Below are 27,354 nucleotides of genomic sequence, written 5' to 3' on the forward strand. Positions count from 1 at the left end.
GTGTGTGTGTGTGTGTGTGTGTGTGTGTATATGTATGATAAGAAAAACAGAAAATTGCCTTGGAGGACAATGTAGCAACAACTGAAAAAATTATGGATTGTTGGATAACAACTCAAATTGATGTTAAACACTCTGAACTTGATAATGGTACTGTGACTGTATGTCCTTGCTCTAAAGGAGGTATAAACTGGGTATCTGTAACTTACAAAAACTTACATTCCAAAGGAACACACAAGAGTGATTGCATGTGTTCTCATGTTCACACATCTAGCCTTAAAATATACAATCAACTGAAAACATTGCTAACTCTCACAGTCATAACAATTTGTATTGTAAAACTCAGACTGCAAAAACTGTAGAAGGCACGTGTGTATGTGTGTTTGTGTGTGTGTGTATGTGTGTGTAACCTGTTGTGTTTTAGTGATGGTATAATGCCCCATGAGAGGGCACCTCCATGGGCCTGGCCAAGGTCTCCACTTGAACAATCAAGCCATTCAACAGGCCTAATATGAAGAAGGTTTATTGGTGGCATGAAGCAGAGAAAGGAGGGGGACAGAGAAGAACAGAAAGAGAGAGAAGATAGGGAAAGAGAAGAGGCCGGCCAGGAACACGTAGGGGGTTGGGGGAGAATAGGGAGAGAGAAGCCCAACAGTCCTCATAGGCCTAGCTCCAGGATTGTACCCATCAGGCGGCTGTTGTTAGGTAACTGGTGGGCGGAGCCTAGAGGAATTGCTAGCAGAACCCAAGACCTGTTTGGTCTGAAACTTCACGTCCTTGTCCTTCTAGAAATCAAGGGCAGCAGCACAGTCACTGCTATCTTCATCTCCATGGAGATTTGTGAAAGAGGCTTTGGTGGGTTCCTTCTTGGCACTGTCAGGCTCACTCTCTCTCTGTCTCTCTCTGTCTCTCTCTCTGTCTCTCTCTGTCTCTCTCTCTGCCTCTCTGTCTCTGTCTGTCTCTCTCTCTGTCTCTCTCTCTCTGTCTCTGTCTCTCTCTGTCTCTCTCTGTCTCTCTCTGTCTCTCTCTCTCTCTGTCTCTCTCTGTCTCTCTCTCCCTCTCTCTCTCTCTGTCTCTCACTGCTATTTCACTGTCTTGCCTTCTCTAGCAGCTCCCATGGCCCCTGACTCAGCAGAGGTCCTGCAGCCTCTACTTTCTGAATCCCATCAGTGCAGTAAAGTGCTTAGAAAGCCCAGGAGAGGCTAACACAGGAAATAATTTCAGTGTCCCGGCAGTGTATATGCAGGAGGGGGAAATCATTAGCCTTAGGCCCTTTGCTATAAGATGATTATAATAGAGCTGGCAGATTGGGGGATTCCCCTTTCTCCACATGTATGTGATATGCCCATGGGGACCAGAAAATAAAAAATAGTGTCCAAGTGACCTGGAACCATAGTAGCATTGAGTCCAGTGCTGTCTGCACAGGTTCTCTCTGGGTGAGGCTCATGCACTGGCACCAGGGACAGTCTGGTAACATGGTTTTTCTCACCAGTCAGCTAAATCTAAGTTTTAAATGCAAAGTGTGCCTTTCAAGGACATTATGTGGATGGATTTGTGACAGTGCCTAGAGGACTCTGGGTCTATAAAAATGGAGAATAAATTACAAGGAAATATAAATATGGCATTTTCTTCAGCGACACTTATAATAACCTCACAGCACAAAAGGAAACCAGTGATTTCCTGTAGATGCGCATGCTTAGTGAAGCTAGGAGAAAGTGCGCCATGGAGCAGGAAATAGAGTTAAACAAAAAGGGACTAAAGTGATGCCCGCTCAAGAGCCTCACCCTTCAGAGCAAAGGAAGGTATGTGTGCTTCTGTCTCCCATCAGGGAAATCTGTTTGTAGTCAGCAGTCAGAAGGCAGCTGAACAACAGCAGGGTGGAGCAGCCTCAGTGGGCCACTAGAGAGCAGGTCCGGGACCAGGAGATGTATGGTTGTGTGAGTTCTGAGCACTGGTGGTCCCTGTCGCTCATCTTCCTGGACCTTCAATGGTACTTTTCTTTCCTAGGACCCCCCCCCCAGATGGGATGCACATCACAGACCTTCCTACCTACCCCCACTCATCAGACATACGTCAGCCCTCTATACTGTAGCGCTATCAGATAAACCATGACCATACAGTTATGGGGCCTTCTGATGAATATATTCCCATTTCTACTTGGTTCAAGATCAGCATTTTAGATTAGGGATTGAGGAGGCAATCTCTATTAGATTTCAGGATCTTCAACTACGTTGGACACAGGATGGACTCAAAGTCCCACAGTCTGGTAGTCATAGCTTGCAGATCCAAAAAGGGGAAATGATTTACGTGTTAAGATTGAAACATCCAATATCTATGCTACTTAGTTTTCCTTTTAACATTGTGTCTAGAAAATGTGTTACAAAATAGTTACAAGAGCTTCCAAATTCACGTCTCTCACCGTCCAAGGGCCAGCAGCACTTGAGTTCACGTAGGCTGTGAGATATCTGAGTACTGCTGGTCTTTGCTGCTCGTCTTTCTGTACCCAGTTCTCTCTCCTCCCGTCCTTTTCTGATTGTTTGGATTATTTGTTTGTTTGTTTGTTTGTTTGTTGAAACAGGTGCTTTCTCTATCCCAGACATGCTAAAATTCATACCAATCCTCCTGTCTCAAACTCCAAAGTGCTGGGATTATAGACTGTTGTCTCTCTCTCTCTCTCTCTCTCTCTCTCTCTCTCTCTCTCTCTCTCTCTCTCTCTCTTGCTTGTTTGCTCACTCTCGCTTGCTCTTGCTCACTCTTGCTCTCTCTCTTTACCTTTTTTAACTAAAGTATATTGAAACAAATCTCAAACATGTCATTTAATCTTTAGCTACTTTAATGTGTGTCTCAAAAGACTAAGCCAGTTATTTACATAATCACATTAGCCACAGATGTTAAGAAATTCACTCTTACCCCCCACCCCCCCCTTTGGAAAATTTATTATTTCTCAATATCATTAAATCGTGTTAGCCACTACTCTGATAATTTATAGAATGTCCTTTCCTAACATTTTTCAAAATCATGCAAGGGTTAGTCTATTACTATTATTTGTTTTTCTAAGAAATCTTATATATCTTTCTCTTTTAAAATAACTTTTCAGTGTGTGTGTACATAACACAGCATGTGGGTAAAGTTAACTTTGCAAGGACAACTTGCAAGAGTTGGTTGGTTTTCTTTCTATTCTGCGAATTCCAAGGAAACAAACTCAAGTTGGCAGGCTTGGTGGCAAGTGTCCTTATCCTATCACTAGCCTCATCTTTATTTCTTAGCAAAAGTTTCCTTCCCCTCTTCCTCTATCCATAGTGATGAGATTAGAGGTGAGCCCTCCACACGTTGGCTTACAGCCAATCCCTGGCTAACAAAGTGTAATTTTCTCAACATTATCTAATGCCATCATTCAGAGTTCTCTGATGAACCACAAATGTCTTTTCCTAACTGATTTATTTGAATCATCCTCTAAGCAAGACAGAGTGCTTTATTATTATTCTTTGTGGTTTCTTACAAAAAAAAACCACTATGATGAATATAATTGTGCATAAACATTTTGTGGTTTTGCAAGTATATTTTTGATAGAGATTACTAGACATGGGGTTGCTTCTGAAAAGGCAAATCACACATGAATTTTCTAGAGAGTGAATCAAACTACTAAATCAAGTATTAATTCATATTGCTTCTCCCATCAGAAAGAAGCCAACAAAACATACAACTGTGAAAATTTAGGTCTCAGTGAAATTCCTGGCACTCTACCAAACTCAACAGAATGCTTGGACTTCAGCTTTAACGTCTTGCCTACCATTCAAAATACGACCTTCAGCAGACTCATAAATCTCACCTTTCTGGATTTAACCAGGTAGATATTTCAGTTCCTTGAGTGCTCTTGACATTTTACTTAAGCAAAACTGTATTGTACATCCCAAGTGTCTCCGATATCTCCTCTATGGCCACAGATAAGCTGCTTGTGTGTTTATCCTTTCCTAAGGAACACATTCTGAGTGCTATTTTCTATTGCAAACAAACGCCAGTCGATTAGGAGGCAAACACGCTGCTCTCCAGCTCTGCTTCAGTATTGCTGCTTAGGAAGCTCGCAGGTAGTGGTTCTCAACCTGGGGGTCAGGACCCATTTGAGGGTGGAAACGGCCCTTTCACAGGGTCACATATCAGATAACCTGCATATCTACATTATAATTCATACCAATAGCTACATTACAGTTATGAAGTAGAAACAAAATAATTTTATAGTGTGAGGGGGGGTCACCACAACATGAGGAACTGTCTTAAAGGGCTGTAGCAATAGGAGGGTTGAAAACCACTGGTCTAAGAATTATTGATGGCAAAATAAAAACAACTCTAATGCCATACCACACTGAATGTTAATAGAATTGACTGTTACTGAGCAATGACATTTTAGGAGAAACACGTAGAACTCTCTAGTAACTTTGTTTTTGTTGTTGTTTGTTTGAGACAAAGTCTCTCTATGTAGTCCTGGCTGTCCTGGAATTCACTATGTTAACCAGGCTGACCTTGAACTCACAGATAATTAATTGTCTGCTTCTGCCTCCGGGGAGCTAGAATTAAAGGCTAGCACCCCTACACCTGGCTTCTATTAACTTTTTTTTTACCTGCTTTATATAAATTGGATAAAGAGTTCCATTATCTGTTCTAGAGGCAGAATCATGATTCCAGTTGGTGAAATATAGCCTGCAAGTTTTATCTGAATGCTGAACCAATGCTTGAGAACAAATGGGCAGAAATATCCAAAGCAAGTGAGGGTACAACTTGCATATATGAAAAGGGTAGAGAAGCCTGATGCTTCCATGGCATCTCTGACCTTTGTAGCAGCTTCCCACATTGGTCCTTCCATTCCTGCAGAGTAGGAGAACATATGCATCTATAGTGATCTTTCTTGTTTATGAGTACCATCGTGAGATGCTATGGCCATTATCACTACTCACTTGTGGGTAGATGAGGAAACCATCAGTATACATGTGTGCAAAGGGGTATGTGTTCATGTGTACAAGTGTGTAATTAATCTAGTATTTTTAGATATAAAAATCACCAGAATGGGGATTTCTTTACTGTTTTCCAGTTCAAGGAGCATTTCCCCATGTAGCATCTGACACATAGTTCTTCATAAACCTCTTTTACATTTACCCGATAAGAAGAGAGCAAGACTATAGCCTGGTGGTAGAATATGCATTAGCATGTGCTAGGTCCTGGATTCAATCTTTACTAACACTGCCCTCCACCAAAAAACAAAAAAACAAAACAACAACAACAACAACAACAACAAAAATAAACCAGTAAAGGTTGTATGCTGCCAATGATGTTACCAATATATATTGTCTCCTATGCAGATATATAGTTTTTGGTATAGTTTATATTAAATTAAGCAGTAAATCATAGTTTGAGTTTTGACAATCAATCAAATCAGTTTTTTTTCCTTACTATAAAAGAAAGAAATTTAAAAATCCCTGAAAGTTCATTCTAAAAGGGATAAGGGATATAGATTAAATTCTGAATCAGAGTGTTCAGAACTGAGGCTATTATTCTGTGGGTACGGAAGAAGGTTCTGTTTTTCTTCTCTGTAATGTATGCTATTTGGTTATTGCACACAATGGATTTGTTAATGCACTACTGTGCTGGTGTTGGTTCATTTGTCCTTGTATAAATGATTGCTGAGTGCTCTTATCTTCTTTGAGGTGCCAGATTTACTGGATACATGAAGATACTTTCCAAAGCCAACATCGGTTAGACACACTTGTGCTAACTGCGAATCCCCTGATTTTTATGGCAGAGACAGCACTTAGTGGGCCTAAGGCACTGAAGCATCTGTTCTTCATCCAAACAGGAATATCCAGTATTGATTTCATCCCAATGCACAATCAAAAAACCTTGGAAAGTCTCTATCTTGGAAGCAACCACATTTCTACCATTAAGCTCCCCAAAGACTTCCAGACAGAGAAGCTGAAGGTCCTGGATTTTCAGAATAATGCTATCCATTACCTATCTAAAGAAGATATAAGCTCTCTAAAGAAAGCCACTAATCTGAGCCTTAACTTAAATGGAAACAATATAACAGGAATAGAGGCAGGGGCTTTCCAGTCAACTGTCTTCCAAAGTTTGAACTTTGGAGGAACTCAAAGCTTGCTAGTTATCTTCAAGGGTTTGAAGAACTCTACTATCCAGTCTCTCTGGCTGGGGACATTTGAGGACATTGATGACGAAGATATTAGTTCCTCCATGTTTGAGGGTCTCTGCGAAATGTCTGTTGAGAGCATCAACCTACAAAAGCATTACTTCTTCAACATTTCCTCCAACACGTTCCACTGCTTTAGTGGCCTCCAGGAACTGGACCTAACAGCCACTCACCTGAGAGAATTGCCATCTGGGATTGTGGGACTAAGCAAACTTAAGAAATTAGTTCTCAGTGCAAATAAGTTTGAGAATTTGTGCCAAATCAGTGCTTCCAATTTCCCATCCCTTACTCACCTTTACATCAAAGGCAACATGAAGAGACTTGAGCTTGGTACTGGCTGTTTAGAAAACCTAGAAAATCTTCGTGAACTTGACCTAAGCCATGATGACATTGAAGCTTCTGATTGTTGCAAGCTGCAGCTCAGAAACCTGTCTCATTTACAGAGCCTGAACTTGAGCTACAACGAACCCATGGGCCTCAAGACTGAGGCATTCAAAGAATGTCCTCAGCTAGAACTGCTAGATTTGGCATTTACCCGACTGCAGGTTAAAGATGCACAAAGTCCTTTCCAGAGCCTCCATCTTTTGAAGGTGCTAAATCTCTCCCACTGCCTCCTTGACATCAGCAATCAGCATCTCCTTGATGGCCTGCCGGCACTCCAGCATTTGAACTTACAGGGAAATCACTTTCCAAATGGGAATATCCAAAAGACCAACCCACTTCAGACACTAGGAAGCCTAGAAATCCTGATTTTATCCTTTTGTGATCTCTCCTCCATTGACCAGCGAGCCTTCACCAGTCTGAAGATAATGAATCATGTAGACCTGAGTCACAACAGGCTGACGTCCAGTAGCATTGAGGCTCTCAGCCATCTTAAGGGGATCTACCTCAATCTAGCCTCCAATCACATCAGCATCATCCCGCCCAGTCTCCTCCCCATCTTGTCCCAGCAGAGGACCATTAATTTAAGACAAAATCCCCTTGACTGCACTTGCTCAAACATTTACTTTTTAGAATGGTACAAAGAAAACTTGCAAAAACTTGAGGACACAGAGGACACTCTTTGCGCAAATCCTCCTCTGCTGAGGGGCGTCAGGCTATCCGATGTCATGCTGTCCTGTAGTATGGCAGCTGTGGGCATTTTCTTTCTCATTGTATTCTTACTCGTGTCTGCTGTTTTGATGATTTTTGCAGTGAAATATTTTCTCAGGTGGAAATACCAGCACATTTAGCTCAAGGTTTCCAGGGAAGGCAGATAAATGTGTTTAGCAAGAAATATCCCAAGTGAAGAAACTATCACTCTTGAGTGACCAGACTTTTCTATTGGTTCCTAGGGCTGGGTTGGGGGGGTTCACTAAGCTTTTCTGAACATGTCTTACTCATATGAGTCTTTTATGGTGCTGTGGTTGAAGGACCAGACATGGCTGTGAGACACAGAGGCAGTTAGTTCCTCCAGTGAAAAGTGACCTACTGTCAGCTCTACCCATCTGAGAAAGAAGAGCATTAACCACAGGCATCATCATCCCCCACCCCTACCCCTCTCACCCGCCCACCCCAGCCCCCACCCCAGCCCCCACCCTGGCCTCCACCCCCCAGCCCAGCCTCCACTCAACTTGGCTATTCTGGGGCCCACTCTGACCCTCCACTCTCTTTCTCTCACACTTCAGACATTTTGCTTGAGGGTAAGCTCTTTGTCATTGAGCCATTTTGGGAAAGTCAGGTCCCAGCAAAATCTAATGCCCATTTTAAATGACAAAAGATATAAAAACAAAACCAAAAAAAAAGAAAACCCAACAACAATGAATTTAAAATAAAAGACAAAGTAATAAATTCAGCTCTCAACTAGAGTCTGTTAGTCACCTCAATTGTTTGCTTTCTAAGGTTTTGAGAGGCTTCTATGGTACTCCAACAGAACAAAACTTGTAAAACCTGGTCCCACCCATCATTAAAAGCTAAGATTTCAGCAATTTCCACAACAAGGGGTCTCCTCTTCCATGATCTGGTATTCTGGCTCTTTGGTTGCAGACTTAGAGGTGAGCTAAGGTCAAACTGTTCTTTTTATTATCCAGGTTTCTGGTACTTGGACCTCTCTCCCACAAGAACAGGGAGAATTGTGTCTGGTTCCCAGGCTGGCCTTCTTTGGAAGCCTGTTAATCCCTTTGGAGAATATTGAACACCTTCACAATGAAACCTTGTGGATTTATGTATCACTGCACACTAACTGTGGGGAATACGATAAGGCCAGTTTACTGAGAAGAGTTTCTGTTCAGTCCAGGAGTATTCCCAAGGGTGTAGCAATGACAGACAACATGAGGCTATTGAAAGCAGAAAGATGGACAGAACAAGATAGTTCCCAAGTCTTAGAATCCTTCTGGTACAGGCTGGATTGTCTAAAGTCTGAATTGCTAGTTGAAACTCAGTTGTAATATTTATAGATATTATTCTCTTAATCTGGGGATTTAAGCACCAATAGATTGGTAATATTTGAAAAAGATAGCACAAATACTAGATATATGTATACTTTTTTATTTCATGATTTCCCAGACAACATCACTATTTACACAGAATATACTGTGTTAATGATCTAAACACAAAAAGTATGTGGAAAGATTGTGTGGGTGTATGAAAATACTATCCTACTCATTTTTGCATAATGGACTTGAATATTTGAGGATTATGGTATCTGTGGGGACTCCTGGCCCCAATTTCTCCACAAAAACCAAAGGGCAGCTATCTAAAGCCTTCAATAAATTTCATAACCAATTTTAGGTTAGACACTTTAACCAGTTCTAAAATGCAGGTCAAATGTCAAGGAATGATTGACCAATGGTAATATCCAGTCAGAAAGATAAGAGTAGCCGGATCTTCTCTTCACCCCTGGGAGAGCTGCTTAGGCAGGTAGACGTTGGGATGAGCCTCTTCGCTACTTAGAGATTTCAGCCTTTCTCACTTGGTCATTCCTGCCTCTAGAAGCTCCTTCAGTCAGTCCTCACGTTCCTGAGATTTGCCGGCATGGTTTCCTCTTCCCAGAGTGGCTTTTCTCTATAGAGGCAACCCTGACCCAATGGTGAATGGCGCCAGATCCAGTGAACTCTCCAAGGTCTTTATTGTTCCTACAGATCTCCAATGGCCAGAATCACAACTGGGACTTTATAAGGGTTCAGTGTGTGTGTGCTCATGTTCACGCGTGAATGTTCAAGTGAAGGCCAGATGGCAATGTCATGCGAGGGCTTCACTATCCAACCGGAGACAGGATCCCTCACTGAATGAGGCATGCACCCAAACCCCAGGGATCTATCCATCTCCATGCTCCACCCCTGCCTCCAGCTCTGGGGTTACAAATGCACACTGATCTGCCAGTCTTTATATGGGTGCTAGGGAGCTGGACTCAGTCTGCAGGCTTGTGTAGAAAGCCCGTTCCTTGAGCCCCCACACAACCCTCATGTTTTATAGCTTGAACAGCTGCTGAGATTTTGCAAGCCTCTGGTTCCTAAGCCCTTCTCAGTGCTTACTGCTATCACCAGCCGGTCGTCACTTACCCTTGCTTCCTTTACTGCACCTCCCACACATATCTCTCACCAGCGATCCCCAGAGCAACCTGTTAATAATGGGTAAGCCTCCAGTACTTAGGATATTGTTAAGATGAGATTAATTGCAGAGCCCTAGCCAATGACCGATCTCTGTAATAGCCCACCATCCTCTTCGTGTTTTCCCTCCTCCCTCCCCCATCTCAGATTGTAGATGGATCCCACATTCAAAATGCTGTCTTAGAAAACACCAACCCATTGGGTTCTTTCTCTGTTCTGTCAGATGTCAGCTGATTCCTGCCTTAAGGATATACGGTAAAGATGGAAGATACTAGTTGTGAATCTACCACTCTCTGAGATAATTCGAAAGAAAATGACCCGCATAGGCTCAAAGAGAGTGGCACTACTAGGAGGTGAGGCCTTGCAGGAGTAGGTGAGGCCTTGCGGGAGTATGTGTGGCTTTGTTGGAGGAAGTCTCAGAAACAGCTCACTTCCTTTGGCCTGCTGATCCAGATGTAGAAATATCAGCTCGTCCTCCAGCATCACATCTACCTTCACACTATGTTTTCTGCCATGATAATAATGAACTGAACCTCTGAATCTGTAAGCCATCCCCAGTTAAATGTTTTCCTTTGTAAAAGTTGCTGTGGTCATGGTGTCTCTTCACAGCAATAGAAGAGACACTATAACCATACCGTTTCGCTTAATACTAATTTATAACTTGGAAAACCCAAAGTATTCTGTAGAAAATCTCTGCTCCAGATGCATTACACTAAAGACCTCAAGGTCCAAGCCTTGGCAAGCCCTAGCTGCCCATTTGCTTTCACGTGTGAGGCCTGCTAAACTTCGTGCCCTGTGTGTTGCCGTACCTGAGCACACTGATCTAAGGCCCATTGGCAGCTCCTCTGTATTAAGCAACAGTAAATTCACCCCACAGAGCCAGGAAGGGAGCTTTTTGATGGCTGCTGTCAATTTTATTGCTTTATCTGGTTACTAGGATAGGATCTGGAGATGTCGGGTGTTTATTGGTTTTATGGATTGCATGTTGTTGCTGCTCTGACAAGCTATGCCTATAAAAATGTGTTATTATTGCATGATGTAGCCCAGTGAGCTGACCCTGCATTCCAAAGTGTACTGAAGCAAATAACACTGAGGTCCATAAAAGCTGACTGGCCTCCATCACAAAGGACTCTCTGCGTGAGCTGCAGCTCCTATAATCCAGGAAAGAATTATACCCTTTCCCGTAGCAGCAGCCATTGCTTCTAAACCGAGCACAGCACACTCTCAAACACAGGCATTATCTGAAACATTCTGAGACAGGATGCTTTATATTGCTCTGATTTGTCCAACTCTCTGAGAAGACGAAAGTGCAATTTTGAAGTTTACAAACGTGTGAAATAACTGGCTTGCTGGTATAGTCTTAGTAGGGCCTGCGAGTGGAGTTACCAGCAGGGTTTTCCTTCTGCTCTGGTGCAGAAGCGGCACTTGAATTACAGCAATAGAAGGGGTTATCTCAAAGCTGGACATGTTAAGAGTGTAACTGTCTAGCGCAGAGGGAGTTAGCCTGTGGCACAGAGCAACCAGCCCACGACAGCTCCCAAGCCTAGTTGAACACCAGAGCCACCTGGAGAATTCCTGACAAAACAGAAGTCTTCAACCTACCTCTGAATATTGGCCCCCACTCCCCACCAAATAATTTTACATAAAATCATTTCTAATCTTAATTTAAGCAACCAACACCAAAAGCATGTTACACTCCATGATTCAGATAAGCTAGAGACTTCATACCCCAGGGGAGGAAACTTCTTTCCAAAAATTGGACAGATGTGATTGGCACTTCCAAGGTGCAACAACCTGCCAGGCAACTTGACTGTCTCTTTGCCCTCACTGCTGGGCTGTGAGACACTGCCCCTGAGGCCATACTGTCTCTCCCATTTTTGCTACCCAATCCTGCCACTTGCTAGCAGCTTAAAAGTGAAAGGTTGAATTGAATAGTATAAGACTTGGGAAGAATCTATGGGTTATGCTTAACGTCTATTGTTGCTCACAAAAGATTAAGCAGGGAGGCTCATTGGAGATCTTCTGCCCTTTCTATTTAATGTTCTCTGAGCACCTGGCTGTCTAAGATGTGGGTCCAAGTCTGGCAGAGGAAAGCAGAGGGTGAAGCAGCCCTCAGAGCATCCACAAATTCATTTCTTTGTCTTCCTTTCATTTGGCCCATAGTCCATCTTCATGCCATCCTCTACCCCTTCCTCCATGTCTCTGTTGTTGATAGGGTCTCTTACTATTTCTTCAAGACTGACCTCAAACTATTATCCTCCTGCCCACATCCTGATTTCAGAAATATAATGTACGTTAGCACATCCAGTTTGGTCCATGAGCTCTCTAAATAGCTTGGGTCTCCCTTTATCATCTCTTAGAAACAACCTAAATGAATAATCTAACTATAGTGATAGATAAGGGATGAGGTAAACTAGGAGATGTTCTGAATAAATGGGGAGATCCTCCATGTTCTTAGAAGGAAGAACTTAATTCTATAAGAATGTGCCAATTCAGATAGAAATCAGAGGAATACATGTCAAAATGAGATAAACATTAATGTCAGACTGGGGCTGGAGAACAGTTTTGAGTGTTAAGAGTCCTTGCTGTTCTATCATGAGGACTGGAGTCTGGATCCCAACACCTACATCAGGTGGCTCACAAGTGCCTGTAACTCCCGCTCCCAGGGATCTGATGTATGCTTGGCCATGTGCAGGCACTTGCCCACAAAGGTCCACACATACTCACACAGATGCACACATAAAAGGCAGGAGCAGCAAGGGGATTGGGTGTGGGCTTATAGGCACTATATGCTTTACTTGTAGGGTTATCAGTAGATTGGTTCAGTCCTACAACTATATGACAATAACCAGTCAAATTAAATTACATAGCCTGAAACTTCTTCTCTGGGGTTATATACCAAGAAAGCTTTATATATCTGCAAAGACTTCCCTCCCAGCATTAGTTATGGAGGGAGAGATTCACAGCAATTTGAGAATTCATCACTAGGAAAGTATATAAGTTAAATGGGGAAGGTGGACATGCCATAGAAGACATTGGGCAGTAGTCAGAGGTGATGGGTTAGACACAACCATAGAGGAATTTTACTGTAAATACTTTTAGATAAATTCAGTTTAGACAAATTGAATTTGGCAGAGTATCTTTGAGCAAAGAAGGATTCATGAGTTGGATATACTTCAACTGTGACGGCTCAGAGACCTGCATCCAGCAACGTGAGATTTATAAGCAGTAAAGGGCAGTGACATAGAGAAAGAACTTGATTGGTCACAGCAGTCTTTGCCTTACTTAGGTAAGGTATCATGAAGACTTTGCGTGTGTGGATGTAACAACTTGTTATTGGCTGGCGCTCAGCTGCTCTGACTGACTACAGCCTGGGTACCATACATGGGCGTGTTCTTAAGTAGGCTGCAGTTCCACTCGCCTTCAAACTTAGGCTGCAGCTGTTGTCCAATGGCAAATCTATATAGGGAGTGGAGGGAGCCCTGAGTGAGGGTGTGCTGTGCACATGGACCCAGCCATGCCAAGGACCTTAGAGCTTCAGATGCATGGAGGAATGGCCAAGTCTTCCCATCCTCACGCACAATATGAAGTTCAACCTTCCGCCAGTCCATGTGGGATGCTGATGGTATACGCGCAAAATGTCCACCATAGCTTTTTCCTCCTGTATGTTTACTGCCCGAAGCCTGCTCATCCTACAGAAAATGGCCCTCTCCTCCTCTCTCCCTCTGTAACTCCCTCTCTCCCCCCTCCCCTCCTCCCTACTCCCCTCCCTCTCACCCACACAGTATGGCATGAAATGAAATGTGTACATGACATGGAATGTGTACTGTCATAAATAACTGCAGGATGTATTTGTGTTTTAATGTTCATGCAAAAGAGCTCTGTTACTAAAGAACACAGCCACTGTTGCTTCATTATTCAGCAAAAGGGACTGTGTTTTCTCAGTGTTGTGACAAAGTACACAACAAAAGTAAGTTAAGGAAGGGTTGTTTCAACTCATGGTTTTGGGGAATAAAGTCCATTTTAGCGAGGGAGGCCTGTCAGCTGCATAGCAGGGCTGCTAGGTACAGTGTGGACTAGTGTAGTCCCAGGCAGGAAACAGAGGAAGAGGAGCACAGGGACCTGGGGGCTTCCTCCTTCTCCTGCCTTTTAATCAGTCTGGGATTTGAGTCCTTGGGATGGTGTTGACCACATTCAGGCTGAGACTTCATCGATTCAACTTCTCCAGAAATCCATATATAAGAACATAAAAAAGAGCTGACTGGATTTTACTAAGACTTCTGTTTCTGCAAGCATAAAAAAAGAAAGAAAGAAAGAATCCTGGATTGTGAGATTCAGCACAGAATGGAAAAGGGCACTAACTTTTCAAATAGTTATTAATTCTTTGAGAATTTTATACAGCACATTTTGGTCACATTCACTCTCTATTCTACCTCCAAACTCCTCAAGGATCCACCCCACCTCCTAGTCCCTCCAGCTCTGTGCCCCCTTTCTTTTATACTTAAATAAACCATAAAGCACAGTTGGCGCTATCACCATATCATATACTGCTATATATAATATACTGTTGGGTGTGAGGCTATCCACTGGAGCGTGATTGGCTTATTAGGGGTCATGAAGACCCTTGTAAGATGCCTTGAAGAAAGCTGAGTGTCCCTCTCCCAGAAGGCCTCACTGTCAACAGCTTCTCAGTTAGTTGTGGCGCTAGATGAAAGGTACAATCTTTATTAATACTTGTATTTAAAATGCAATGATCGCACCCAACCTGCATGGGTCACGCTATTGTTTTTCTAGTAAAAGAGGGCTCCATAGCTGTTGCCGAGGATCACTGTTGGAACGAGGAGGGGCATGCATCACAAAGGGACATTCACAGGAGCTACACTGGATCCAATAGGAGTGGTGTATCTCCAGCTTGGGAGAATGACTTTAGCACAGTATCCTTTAACAGAGCACATAGATTCCAAAGTGACAGAACACCGTGGCAAAAGAAAAAGTTGATAACTGCATTGCAAAATCCCCTGGGTTTTACTGGACCAGTGGTGTGTTGTCATACCAGTATCCCTGTGATGCTGTGGCTCTTAAAGTTCCTGACAACAGGTAAGGAAATAGTTGGTCACCTGCTACAGAAATAACCTGCACTACAGTATTGTCTCTGTGGGACTTTGGTTTCTTTCATTGAAAAAATCAAACCAGCATTCCCCACTGTAAATAAATGATTTGGCTGAATAACATGAAGTCTTAAATTAAAAAAAAAAAGAGAGAGAGAGATGGTAAAGCAGCACTGATACATGCATTCTGGCTATAGCATGCCTGCAGCGGGATCTCCAAGCATCATCATCCTTCGCCTTCCCTGCCACAGCCAGCCATCTACAGGTGAAGCTTAATGAAACAGAGGACAGATATTTCTAAGAGACCTTGGTTTCACCATATTTTTGTAGAGCTGTGTAGGGTACTCACTTGTACCATGGCCAACAGGTCTTCTTTCCACATCTGAGTATGCTATACCATCAAGTCATTGACTACAGAGAGAACTGGGCTCTTGGAACAACAAGAGGTTCCCAGGACCCAATGGGGATGACGTTAGCCAAAATACCCAACAAAGGGGAGAGAGAAACTTTAGAGACCATATCCAGTGATTAGGCACAGCCCCCAGTTGAGGGATGGAACCCATGGCTCCAGCTGCATATTAGCAGAGGATGGCATCAAAGGGAGGGGAGGCCCTTAGTCCTGTGAAGGCTTGATGACCCAGAGTAGGGGAATGCTATGGCAGTGAGGAGGGAGGGTGTGGATGGGTGGGGGGAGCATCCTCATAGAAGCAGGTGGAATGGGGATAACATTTGAAATGTAAATAAATAAAATAATAAAAAAAAGCCAGATTTTTCCTCTTCCTCCCTTTGTGTAGTGCTCACCTACAAATTAATATTGTGATATTAAGGAAAACTTTGCAAGGAGCAAGGATTTGGGCTGAGAACCCACCAATGGGTCTAACATCCCACACAGTATGTTTGATCACAGTCAGTGAACTTAGGCTGGCTTCCCAAGTCTTTGTAGCCAGATAATTAGGCCATAAACAACTATCTACTGAGGCTCTAACCAGCTGACTGACTGGTTGACTAGACTGTAGTGCATTAGAATTTTAATCCCTTGCTCCCATTTTCCTATTGATGCACTCTGATTGTGTTGCTGGGACCTCTCCGCAACGGTCCTGGGAGCTGCCCCATGAGTGTGTTCCACTCAGATTTGTCTGTGTATGATTGACTTAAGGACCTTTTAACAGTCTTGAGGAAGTCAGGAGATTTAAAATAGAATCCCCAGACCCCAGAGGGGCAGGGTCTTCATGCTTGAGCCTGACAGACCTACTGTGGCCGTTGAGTCCTTGTTCTCTATCTGGGAGTCAAAAGGATGTTATCTCCTGGCTGAAACTTCATGAGATTTGTGTGTTGTGTTATCTGAGCTTGGTTGAGCAAACTTTAAAAAAAAAAAATCAAAACTGGGGTTGTATGTCATAACTAAAAACTAGATCGGGTCTTTTTGAAAAGGTCCCCAGTGTCTGACTGGGTTAGTAGTTCAGCTGGAACAGGAATCGGCCCTGTGGAGAGAGTTTGAGAGTCTCATCCGCTAAGACAAGGAAACTGAGCTGAGTTTCCTAGGTAAGTAGAATTGCTAGGGGGTGGAATTATCCTAGGTTGATTGATGCTGTGAGAGAGGACATGACCTTATGGATGAGTGCTAACCATCAGTTTGTGGTATGGGAGGACAATAAGACTGCTGGCAAGTTCGTGGTAACTAGGCTGGAAGGCTGGCTAATCTTATGTCCTAAGAACTCTCGGTATATGTTTGCTGTTGTGTTTCTTTGCTTGAGTTTTACATGTGTGGGTTGTGCTTTACTATTTCTTATGTTTTACCTTGCTTTCTAGAAATATCTTAAAAACATAGAGGCTACAACAAGGAAGTTTTAATGTAGGCTGAACGGTGTATTTGTAAGGTAATTTAGTCAAGGATCAAAGACATCACAGAACTAATGAGACTGTGTTGCTACTTTGGTGAGGGTTGAAAACCAGGGCCTCCCTCGGGCTAAATAAGAGCTCCACTCTGAGCCATACCCTTCTAACCCTTAGGTTCATTTTCAGCTGCATATAGAAACTTTTAAACGGCCAACCAAAGAGAGAGCTGTTTGGAGAGTTGCACCCTCCGTTCAGTAGGATCTGCTTCTTCAGGCAGCTTTATGATGTAAGACGTCTTAGCACAGCAAGAACCATGCTTTCCTGCCCTTCCTGCTAACAGGATCCGAATCGCAATGGTAGCACAGACTGGTTTGCAAAGCTTCCAATGCTTAGTTATCCTTTTAGACCTACCTTTAGTGAAGGAAATATGTCTCTGTAAAGAGCATTTTTATTCACCTTCTCTGTGCCTAGAAGGAGAGGAGAGACTACATTTCTGAATGTTTTCTCAACAAAAGAACTAAGATGCATCCCAGAGTACCTTTGACCAAGTGTACTAAGTGGTCTTTCTGTACGTGTTCATTTCAGCAAACGTTGGTCTGTAGACCTGAAATTTGATCCCAGCCAACAACCTTAGGGCAATAACGAGGAAGATCAGTGCAGAAAGGGAAGGGTGATTTGACACAAGCCCTTGCTAAGATGAGTCAAATGGAAAAGGGCAAAGAAAATATACAGAGTGAGGCTTTTAAAATGATGAAAGGGCCCTTAGATGCTTGAGATTGTTTTGACAAGTTCTGTTGGCCCATATTGATATTCTCGGTCATAGGATAAGCTAATCTTCAGAGGACTATAAGAACCCTTGAAGTAGTGGTTCTCAACCTGTAGGTTGAGACCCTTTTAGGAGCCAAATGACCTCTTCACAAGGATCATATATCAGATATCCTGCATATTAGATCTTTATATTATGATTCATAATAGTAGCAAAATTAAAGTTACGAAGTAGCAGCAAAAATAATTTTATGGTTGGGGGTCACCACAGTGTGAGTAACTGTATGGAAGGGTCGCCACATTAGGCAGTCCGAGAGCCAGTGCAGTGGAGGCTCTGTCTTCAACTGCAAGAAAACTTAGAAACCTGTGTGCTCTGGTGCTCAGATGGCTGCAGATAGAAATTTATGGGTGGAATTTTTTCCTAGTTTCCAGAATCCTCTTGAAATCTTAAGTCTAGCTGTAGCAAATTATATGCTGGAAATTTATGAACTGTCAGATTACTTTTTTCAGATATTAAGTACGAAAACAGGCTTTTTATTAATTCTGATTTGATTGTGTGTTTGTGGAGAGAGTTTGGCAGGATAAATTACAGCCTGACTTCAGGACATGTTCTAATTACCATTGACTGGAATAAAACACGAGAAATTGTTTTGAAGAGAGAAGACATCTATTTACTTTTCTCATTGGAAAAAATATGTAACATGTTTGACTAGCTGGAAAATACTGAATAATGGAACCTATTCATTTATCAAGTACCTGGCTGCCCATGTAACACATTCTGCTAGCACCAGGAAAAGATGATAAATGGAATAAGTACAGTTCCTCTGTCACGGAGTGTCACAGAAGAAATGTGTTTATATACACTTTAAGCAATAGAATACGGAAAATTAGCAATTATGTCAAGTGCTGAGAGAAAAGAGGGTTGTCCATTCATAGTCCTGTGTTAGTATCTGCAAACTGATGAATGGATGAACTAAATTTACAAATGTCTTTCTTCTGCCCCTTATTTAATATGCATTGTGCTGATCTTGGTTTAGTGGATGACAATGAATGGTCTGTGATGGTAGAACATCTTGGTATCACATAGTAGAGAAAAGTGGTCCTTAGGTCTCTTTGTAGTCATGAGAACAATTGTTTTATGGAGAAATGTTTCTAGACTTTCAAATGGTGTGTATATGAAAAATGCTGATATCAAGTACTCTCAACTGCTCCATAAGCTTTTGGTGCAAATGAGTCTCACTAAGAGCAAAATGTTAATAAATGGTTATTGATTTCTTCCGTTGTATTTCAACTAATGATTGATTTGAAGAACTTTTTAAATTACTGCTCATTGCTTCAATAACCCATTGTTCCTTTGGTCTCCATGTCCTTGTGTGTTTTTAAAAATTTCTCTTGCTATTGATATTAGTTTCATTCTTCAATAATCAGAAATGATGTATAATATTATTTCAAATGTTAAACATTACAATGTATTTTTGGATTGATACATGGTCTATTATTTTTATAATTTTTATTTATAGTTTGAAAATTGGATACATGCAATGTAATGTGTTTTAATCAAATTTACCCCCTATCCGTTCACTCCAATTACTCATACCCCCACCGCCACTTTTCCCTTTAAACTTTCTGTGCTTTAAAAAAAAGAAAGCCTCCTTGAGTACACATAATATTGCCTATATGTGCATGGGTATAGAGGCATCCATACATCTTGTAGATAAAGAGTAGCCTCTAAGGGGATACATCATTGAAGACAACTGATTCTCTCTCTCCTAGCAGTTATCAATCACTAATAGTTGTGATCTCAAGGCCATCTTCTAACTACATAATGGAATTGTGTGTGGATCGACTTTCCTGCAGGTCTTGTGCCTTCAGTCACAGCAACTGTGAATTTATGTGTGCAATGCCTTGCCATGGGAGGCAAATGCACTGTTTTGCTGCAGACAAACCACTACCCATGATTCTTAGAATCTTTCTGCCCCGTCTTCCAAGTTGGTCTCTGAGCCTCAAGGGAAGAAGGTACAATATAGATGGATCATTTGGAGATGAGTATTCCAGAACTTCTTATTCTCTGTGTTTGACCAGTTGTAGGTCTCTGTATAATTGTCATCTTGTGTAAAAAGAAGTTTCTCTGATGAGGATTGGGGTATGCATTAATTTATAAAGATAAGAACTTATAATGCATATATTACTTTTGCACATTTAGCAGAATAATAGTGTTAGATTCATTCCAAAGACCTGTGACCCAGACAGCAATGAGATTTTTTTTTTTACCAGTATATAGTATGAGACATGAGTCCCATCTTGTGGAACAAGCCTTAAATCCAGTCTGAAAACTAGTCAACTATTTCTACAACATTTATGTCACTATTATACCAATGGCGTATCTTTCCAGGCCAGTTGTTATTATAGCTCTGTAGGTTCACAGTGGGGGGTATAACTGTTGTCTATTTTTTGCCCCCTGTGATATGTGTAGCACCTTCTATCCTGATGAGAGTTGAGCAGTAGACATGAAGTTTTCTGGTCTATATCAGCTTGATTTCTCCATATTCTGTAATTCAGCATCATGGTCTTACCATTGAATTCTGAAGGGTAACTAAATGCAATGGCAGCAGCCTATAGTCTCTGAGGGAGTTCTATGAGACCCCGCTGATCATCAACACACACACAAAAAGGTACCCAGCACTGGGCTTTCCATTTGGTAATCTATAGGGCTTTCCATTTGGTAATCTATAGTGTTTGGAGGAGGTATTGTTGTCAACCCTCCTCCCCCCTTGTGCCAGTTTAGGGTACCTACATGCCCCGACCCAAGGGGCATTCAGCAGGGACCTAGGGTAGGGGAGAGAGACTGAGGTGGGACAAGAAACATGAAGAATGAGAGCAAGACAGTTGTCTGATCAAGCTCTGAAAACTTTACTTCAGGGATGGCAATATAAGCATAAACACAAGGAGGTTTCAAAGAGGCGGGAAGAGTCCCAGGGGTTTTCTAAAGGCCAGGTGGCAATCTTCAGTCACCTGAACCAGCGGTCACAGTGTCTTCCACACCCACAAATATTCTTACTGTTGGACTACACAAGTTCTCTCAGGGCTGTATGTGTAAGCTAGTAAATTTCCACAAGGCCATGGTTAAGGCCATGGCTCCCAGGACCTACACTTAAACTACTTTTATATATATGCATTTTAGGAATGTTCTACAGTAGTGAGTTTCTCTCATTCCCCCATCCCATTAATCCTTCTTGTTCCATAATTCCTCTTTTCCCTTTATATTACCGTACTCTGTTCCTATTTGTTTGGAAAATTTCTCCCTCTCATACAGCCCTAATTAATTTCCTAATATCTGTACGTATTAAAATATACATACACACACACACACACACACACACACACACACACACACACACACACCACGAAAGCTAACATCCATATATGAGTGAAAGCATCTGTGTTTCTCTACATCTGAGCTATCTCAGTCAGGATGATTGTTTCCAGATCTAACCATTTACCCACAAATCTCATCATTTCATTTCTTTTAACAGTTGAGTAACTTTCCACTTTATAAATGTATCACATTTTCATTATCCATTCTTTAGTTGATGGCCATCTAGGCTGTTTCTGTGTCTTGGATATTATGAATAGACCAGCAATGAACATGAATAAACAAGGATCTCTGTAATAAGATATAGAGTCTGTTGGGTATACGGTCGAGTAAGATAACTGGATGATGTAACAGATCTGGCTTTTTGAGGAACCTCCTCATTGATTTCCATAGAAGCTACACCAGTTAGCACACTCAGGAACAGCAAAGAAGTGTTTCTCCTTCCCACACCTACCCCAAGACTTGCTGTCCTTTGTTGTTGTATTGTTTATCTCAGCTATTCTTGCTCAGTAAGTATATGCTTACTCAGGTAAAAAAGTCTACTTTCAAAATAAATTTTTTAAAATAGAGATTTATTTATTTTTATGTGTATAAGTATTTTGCCTGAATGTTTGAATGTTGAATGGAGATCCAGTGCCCATGCAGTTCAGAAGACAACATCAGATCTTCTAGAACTGGAGTTATAGCTGGTTAAGAACAGCCATGTGGGTGTTGGAAACTGAACCCAGGACCTCTGCAAGAGCAATAAGTGCTCTTAACCACTGATCCATCTCTCTAGCCCCTCAAGATAAAAGTGTGTTTCCCTGATGCACAAGCATGCTGAACATTTTTAAAAATGTTTTTCACTTATCTGTACTTCGAAAACTCTCAAAAGTTTCATGCCCCATTTTAAAATTTGGATTATTTATATTCTTGAATGTTAGTTGTTTTGTTTTATTTTTTGTTTTGGGGAATTGTGTTGTTCTTTCTATGGTCTATATATTATACTCTTATAAGATCTATAGCCAGGAACATGTTTTCTACCCCCACTCCCATTTTATAGGTGGCCTTTTTGCTGGAATGATGGTATCTTTTGTTGTTGTACAGAATCACTTAGTTGAATGTGGTCCCATTTGTCAAATGTTAATCTTAATGCCTGTAGTACTGACATATTAGTCAGAAAACACTTTCCTGTTCAAGCACATTCCTCACTTTTTCATTTGTCAGATTCAGGATATCAGGTCCCCAATTCATCTGTCATGGACTTTTGTACAGGGTGAGAGATAAGGATCTTGGCTAATTCTTCTATATGGGTCTATCCAGTTGAGCATCACCATTTGTTAAAGATGCTCTTTTCTCCACTGTTTAGAATCTTTGTCAAAAAGTCATTTGGTTGTAGGTGTGTAAAATTATATCTGGGTCCTTAATTATATTCTATTGGTCAATGTTTCTGAAAACCAGAGACCATTAATATTGAAAATTATTATCAAACATTGTTTATTGACTCCTGTTGTGATGATATTTTCTTGGACCTGTTTTGATGAAATGTTCTGGAATTATTTTTCTTGTTCTTTTCTGGGTGTGTTTAATCTTCTCTTCACTCTGAAATATTCCTACTCATGCTTTCTGTAGAGTTGGCTTAGTGGCCATAAATTCCTAAAATATGTTTGTTGTTGTTTTATACTTGTTTATTTATGGAATGTTTCTTTCTCATTTGATTATAACTGATATAGTTTTGCTGGGTATAATATAAAAGTCTAGATTGGCATCTGTGGTCTTTCAGAGTTTGTAGAACAGCAGTTCAGGCTCTTTTGGCTCTCAAGTCTTTATTGAAAATTCATGTATTCACGGAACCCCGTGGAAGAAGAGGCAGAAAATATGTAACAGCCAGAGGGGATGGAGGACACCAAGAAAACAAGGTCCCCTAAGTGAAAGCTCCTATGAACTCACAAAGACTGAAGCACCATGCACAGGGCCTGCATGGGTCTGTATCAGTTTTTTTGCACTTATTTTGTAGCTGCCAGTTTAATGTATTTATGGGATTTCTGAGTATGTGAACAAGAGGGTCTCTGAATCTTGTGCTCTTTCTTGGGATCTATTCCTTTTGTTGGTGTGTCTTACCCCTTACCCAACTTTGATGTGAAAGCTCTTTTTATAATATTATTTTATTTTATTGTGTTTTTTATAAAATGTATGGATTAATAAATGTAAGCTTAGCCACTAGGGTAAAGAGTAACAGTAGAACTGTTGTTTATATCTGCACAGAAACCAGTTTTCTCCAATGGAGTGACACTGATATATCAACCATTCTGGCATATCTCATGTTCAAGAGGATATAATCAACAAATAATAGACTAAGTACATGTTTGTGAGTTGTGTGTATGCATGTGTGTGTATATGTGCATGTTCCAGAATGTGTATGCTCCAGCTTATATGTGCATTTTGTTTTGTTTTGTTTTGTTTGAGACAGCATTTCTCTGTATTGTCCTGGTCATCCTAGATAGAACTTACTCTGTAGACCACGCTGGCCTTGAACTCAGAAATCCGACTGCTTCTGCCTCCCAAGTGCTGGAATTAAAGACGTGTGCCACCACCATCCAGCATGTGTGCGCTGTTATTTGGTTATAATTTGGTGTTTTGTTTTTGTTTTGCTTTGGTTTGGGATGATATATTTTGTTTTCTAGATTTTAGGCATTTTGTCATTATATTGGATTTTTGGATTGTTTGTTTGTTTGTTAATTTTGAGAAAGAACTTAGAAGTTGGGTGGGGAGGAGAGAGGAGAGGATCTGTCCAAACTTGGGGTAAAGGAAGAAAATGATCAAAATATTTTTAAATTTAAAAATTGTTTTAAATAACAATTTAAAAAATTAGGTATTATTCTAATGGGCCTGCCTTTATATATGGCACTGTTCTTCTTTCATAGCTCTTCATATTTTTTCTTTGTTCTATACATTTAGTGTTTTGATTTTTGAGACACAGGGAATTTCTTTTCTGTTCCTGTCTTTTGGTGTTAAATACACCTCTTGCATCTTGACTAACATCTCTTAGATTTGGGAATTTTCCTTCCATGACTTTGTAGAAAATGTTTTCTGTACCTTTGACTTGTTTCTTCCACTTCTGCTTTGTCTGTGACTTCTAGGTTTGGTCTTTTCACAGTGTTACAGAGTTGCTGCATATCCCATTTCTGGTTTGATTTTTCTTGTTTGTTGTTTGGAGTTTTTAGTGAGTGATCAATGTCTTCTACATTGGAAATGTCATATATTCTCTTCCATTTGATTCAATCTCTTGGTGCAGCTTTCAACTGAGTTTGTTTGTTTTCTCAAGTCTTTTCATTCCCAGTTTTATTTCAGTTCAGCTTTTCTTCAGAGAGTCTATCTCTTTATCAAATTCTATTTTCATATCTTGAATGTTCTCATTATTTAATTTAACTGTGTTTTCAGTCCTCATTCAGGCATTTACTCATATCTTTCAATTCATTGACATATTATAATAGCTATTGAGATAAGTTGTTTTTCTCAGGGGACATTCTGATGAGAGTGCTAATTTCTGGAGGATACATATTTTGGTTACTCATATTGTTTGTACTTTGAGATGGGAACTAGGCATCTGAAATACGGCCCAGTTTCCTGGTATGGATACCTGGTCTCACTTTTGTTAAGAGGTTGGTTGAATCTTTGTTTCTTATTACCCCATTCTATCAGGCTATAGACAAGCTGAATGGTGGCTTGCAGTTCAGTCCTGACATGCTAATGAGGGGTCAGTAGGGTCCCAGATCATCCAGGGATGATTGTAACTTCTGAGCCCAGGGACAAATCTCAGTAGGCTTAGAAGATATTTGCAGGTTATCTTCAGAAGTCTGGAGAAGGTTCTTGGGTTTCCACATATGATCCTTGAGTGGCAGGAACTGGAATCACAGTGGGAGTGGGTAGTGTTTCTTGGGAGCAAGAGGCAAGATGCCATACCTTCTTCACATGAACGTGTTTGGCATAGAGGCCCAGCTGAGGGTCCCTGTCTTGGGTCAAGAGTGCAAAATGTCATGTAGTTCTGATGTATCTTGGTGGGGGAGATGGTGGAGTAGCTCTGGAGGGAGAGGCCCTACATGCATTCCCCAGGTTGAGGTGTAGATTGTGGCAAGGTAAGCAGGCAGGTAGATTGATTGGCTCTACTGGTCCCTACCTGGTGTTCAGGTTTTCCAGATATCTACATAGTTTTAGAGTGGCATGGTGGATAGGGCCCCATGCCTCAGCTTTTCTTAGTGGCTTTTTGTTTTTGTTTAGATTCTCAGTTTTTTGTATATTCAAAAAATTGACTCTCTGTCATATGTATAGGAAGCAAGAACCTTTTTTCCTCATTCTGTAGGCTGCCTCTTGGTGTCCTTTGCTATACAGAAACTCTTAGTTTTAAAAGGTCCTATTTATTCATTGTTGGCCATAATGCCAATGGTATTGGGGTTCTGTTTACAATTTTTTCCTGTTCCTATAAGTTCAAACATTTTCCCTACTTTCTTAGCTTTCCATCAAAGTTTCAAGTTTATGTTTCCATCCTTGATCCATTTGGAGTTGAGTTTAGTACAGGTAAAAGAATGTAGTTTCACCCTTCTACATACAGCTATCCAGTTTGGCTAAACATTGAGAGACATATTTTAATCCCAGTATTGGGGAGGCAGGTGGGGAGTTTTAAGGCCCACTTGATGTACAGAGAGAATTGCAGGCCAGTCAGGGCTACATAGTGAGACACAGTCTCAAAATTAAAAAAAAAAAAGTATTTAAGTGTGTGTGTGTGTGTGTGTGTGTGTGTGTATTACATGTGTACAGATGCCCACAGAGTCCAGAAAAGGTGTTATAATCTCTCAAATGGGAGTTACAGGTGGTTGTTAGCCATCCAATGTGAGTGCTGGGAACTGAATTTGAGTCCTATGGAAGAGCAGAAAAGATTTTTAGCCATTGAGCCATCTCTACAGCCCTGAAACATGGTCTGTTTTTAAAAAAATTGTTTTGTATGTGCTAATGAAAATTTTATTTTAGTACAGGTGATTCTTAGATTATTAAGGCAAAAATAACCAAGCAACAATCTATTATTGTCAAATGTGGGATAGCATTTTGAAATTCTGTGCTGCTAGGGAAGGAGAGATGGTTCAGTGGTGAAGAACACTTGCTGCTCTTACAGAGGACCTAAGTTCAGTTCCCAGCACCCATGTCATGTGATTTACAATCAGTTGTAACTTCAGCTCAGGGGATGGCTCATCGGCTGAGTACTTACTGCTATTGCACAGTAAAATAGCACTGTTGGATTCTAGCACCCACACCAAGTAGCTCACAATTGCCTGTAACTCAAGCTCTGAGGATCCAGTGCTCTGTTCTGGCATCCATAAGACACTGGAAGTCACATGTTCATATCAACACAGAAACATACACATAATTTAAAATAACCCTTTAGAAAACTATGAAAGAAAGGCATATTCTTTTGTTGTTTTTTTAAAAGTGATTTTGTTGGTCTAAAGTAGAATGACTAGTTATTCCAAAGTAAGAAAGAGAGAGAGAGAGAGAGAGAGAGAGAGAGAGAGAGAGAGAGAGAGGAAAAAAGAAAAACACTCCAGAACAAGTAATAGAATGTTGTAGTTTTGTGGGAGATGAATCTTATGAAAAAGCTTTTTGATTAAGTTGGTTAAAGTTAGAAAGTAATTAAAGTGTTCCTGGGACTTGAGCAGCCATATCAAAGGTAGAAGTGTGCAGGATAGTAACTTGCTAACTTATGGTTTTACTCCAGGAAGAGTTGTATAATTTGACAAAATAGGTTTTTTTGAAACTATTGAGTGGAGATGAGCGTTAAACTTGACAATGCTTTTCACAAAATTTAGCACACTCAGTAAGTGGTCCTGGATCCTCTTTGAATTTGTGTTTGTGTGGATAAGTTAATGTGCTTAAAAAAATTATGAGGGGCTAGAGAGGTGGCTCAGGTATTGAGAACATTTACTGCTGCTGTTGGAGAGGAAATGGGTTTGATTTTCAGCACCTACGTGGTGGCTTACAACTTCCTGTAACTCTAACTTTGAGCATCTGTTAGCCTCTGTGATCTCCTAGATGCAGGTGTGATTATATATTCATACAAACTCATACACATAAAAATAGAATTAAAAATTATGAAACTCAAATAGAAACCTGATATTCCTGATCTGATCATAATAATTTTAGAAGACTGGAATAGACACTGGGTTTTGAAAATGGTAATTTTAATATAAATATATGCTGTAAATTAATACAGCAGCTGTTTTTCTTTATCCTAATTCCCCAATCATGACACAGAGAGACCAAGATTTATTTACGCCTTTATAACAATACCTGGGTAGTCATGCTAATCTGCCTACCTTCCAGCCAAATTCCCCATAATACTTGTATTTAGGGCCTTCCATGCTCTAACTAAACTCTCATGATGTCTTCTCTCTTCCCTCCTTTTAGTTCAATTTGTCTTACTCTTCTCACTTTCTCTCCTTCTCCTGCCTGGCAGAAGTCCCACCC

The 27,354-nt window shown here is 41.0% G+C and overlaps 1 protein-coding gene across 3 annotated transcripts in view; it reads left to right on the top strand.

The window, feature by feature from the left end:
* Window positions 1–13,672, top strand: part of Cd180 (CD180 molecule) — a 20,075-nt gene extending 6,403 nt beyond the window's left edge. For 2 of the 3 annotated variants that reach the window (XM_031360259.1, XM_031360258.1), the window contains 2 exons: window positions 3,678–3,844; window positions 5,694–13,672. In XM_031360259.1, the coding sequence (XP_031216119.1) occupies window positions 3,678–3,844; window positions 5,694–7,422 (1,896 nt within the window). In that variant the 3' untranslated portion in view covers window positions 7,423–13,672. The remainder of the gene's footprint in view (window positions 1–3,677; window positions 3,845–5,693) is intronic. The other variant, XM_031360260.1, reaches the window with a different exon arrangement.
* Window positions 13,673–27,354: the final 13,682 nt, after the last annotated feature.

Source organism: Mastomys coucha, unplaced genomic scaffold, assembly GCF_008632895.1.
Source record: "Mastomys coucha isolate ucsf_1 unplaced genomic scaffold, UCSF_Mcou_1 pScaffold8, whole genome shotgun sequence".
In the NCBI taxonomy this organism is placed as follows: domain Eukaryota; kingdom Metazoa; phylum Chordata; class Mammalia; order Rodentia; family Muridae; genus Mastomys; species Mastomys coucha.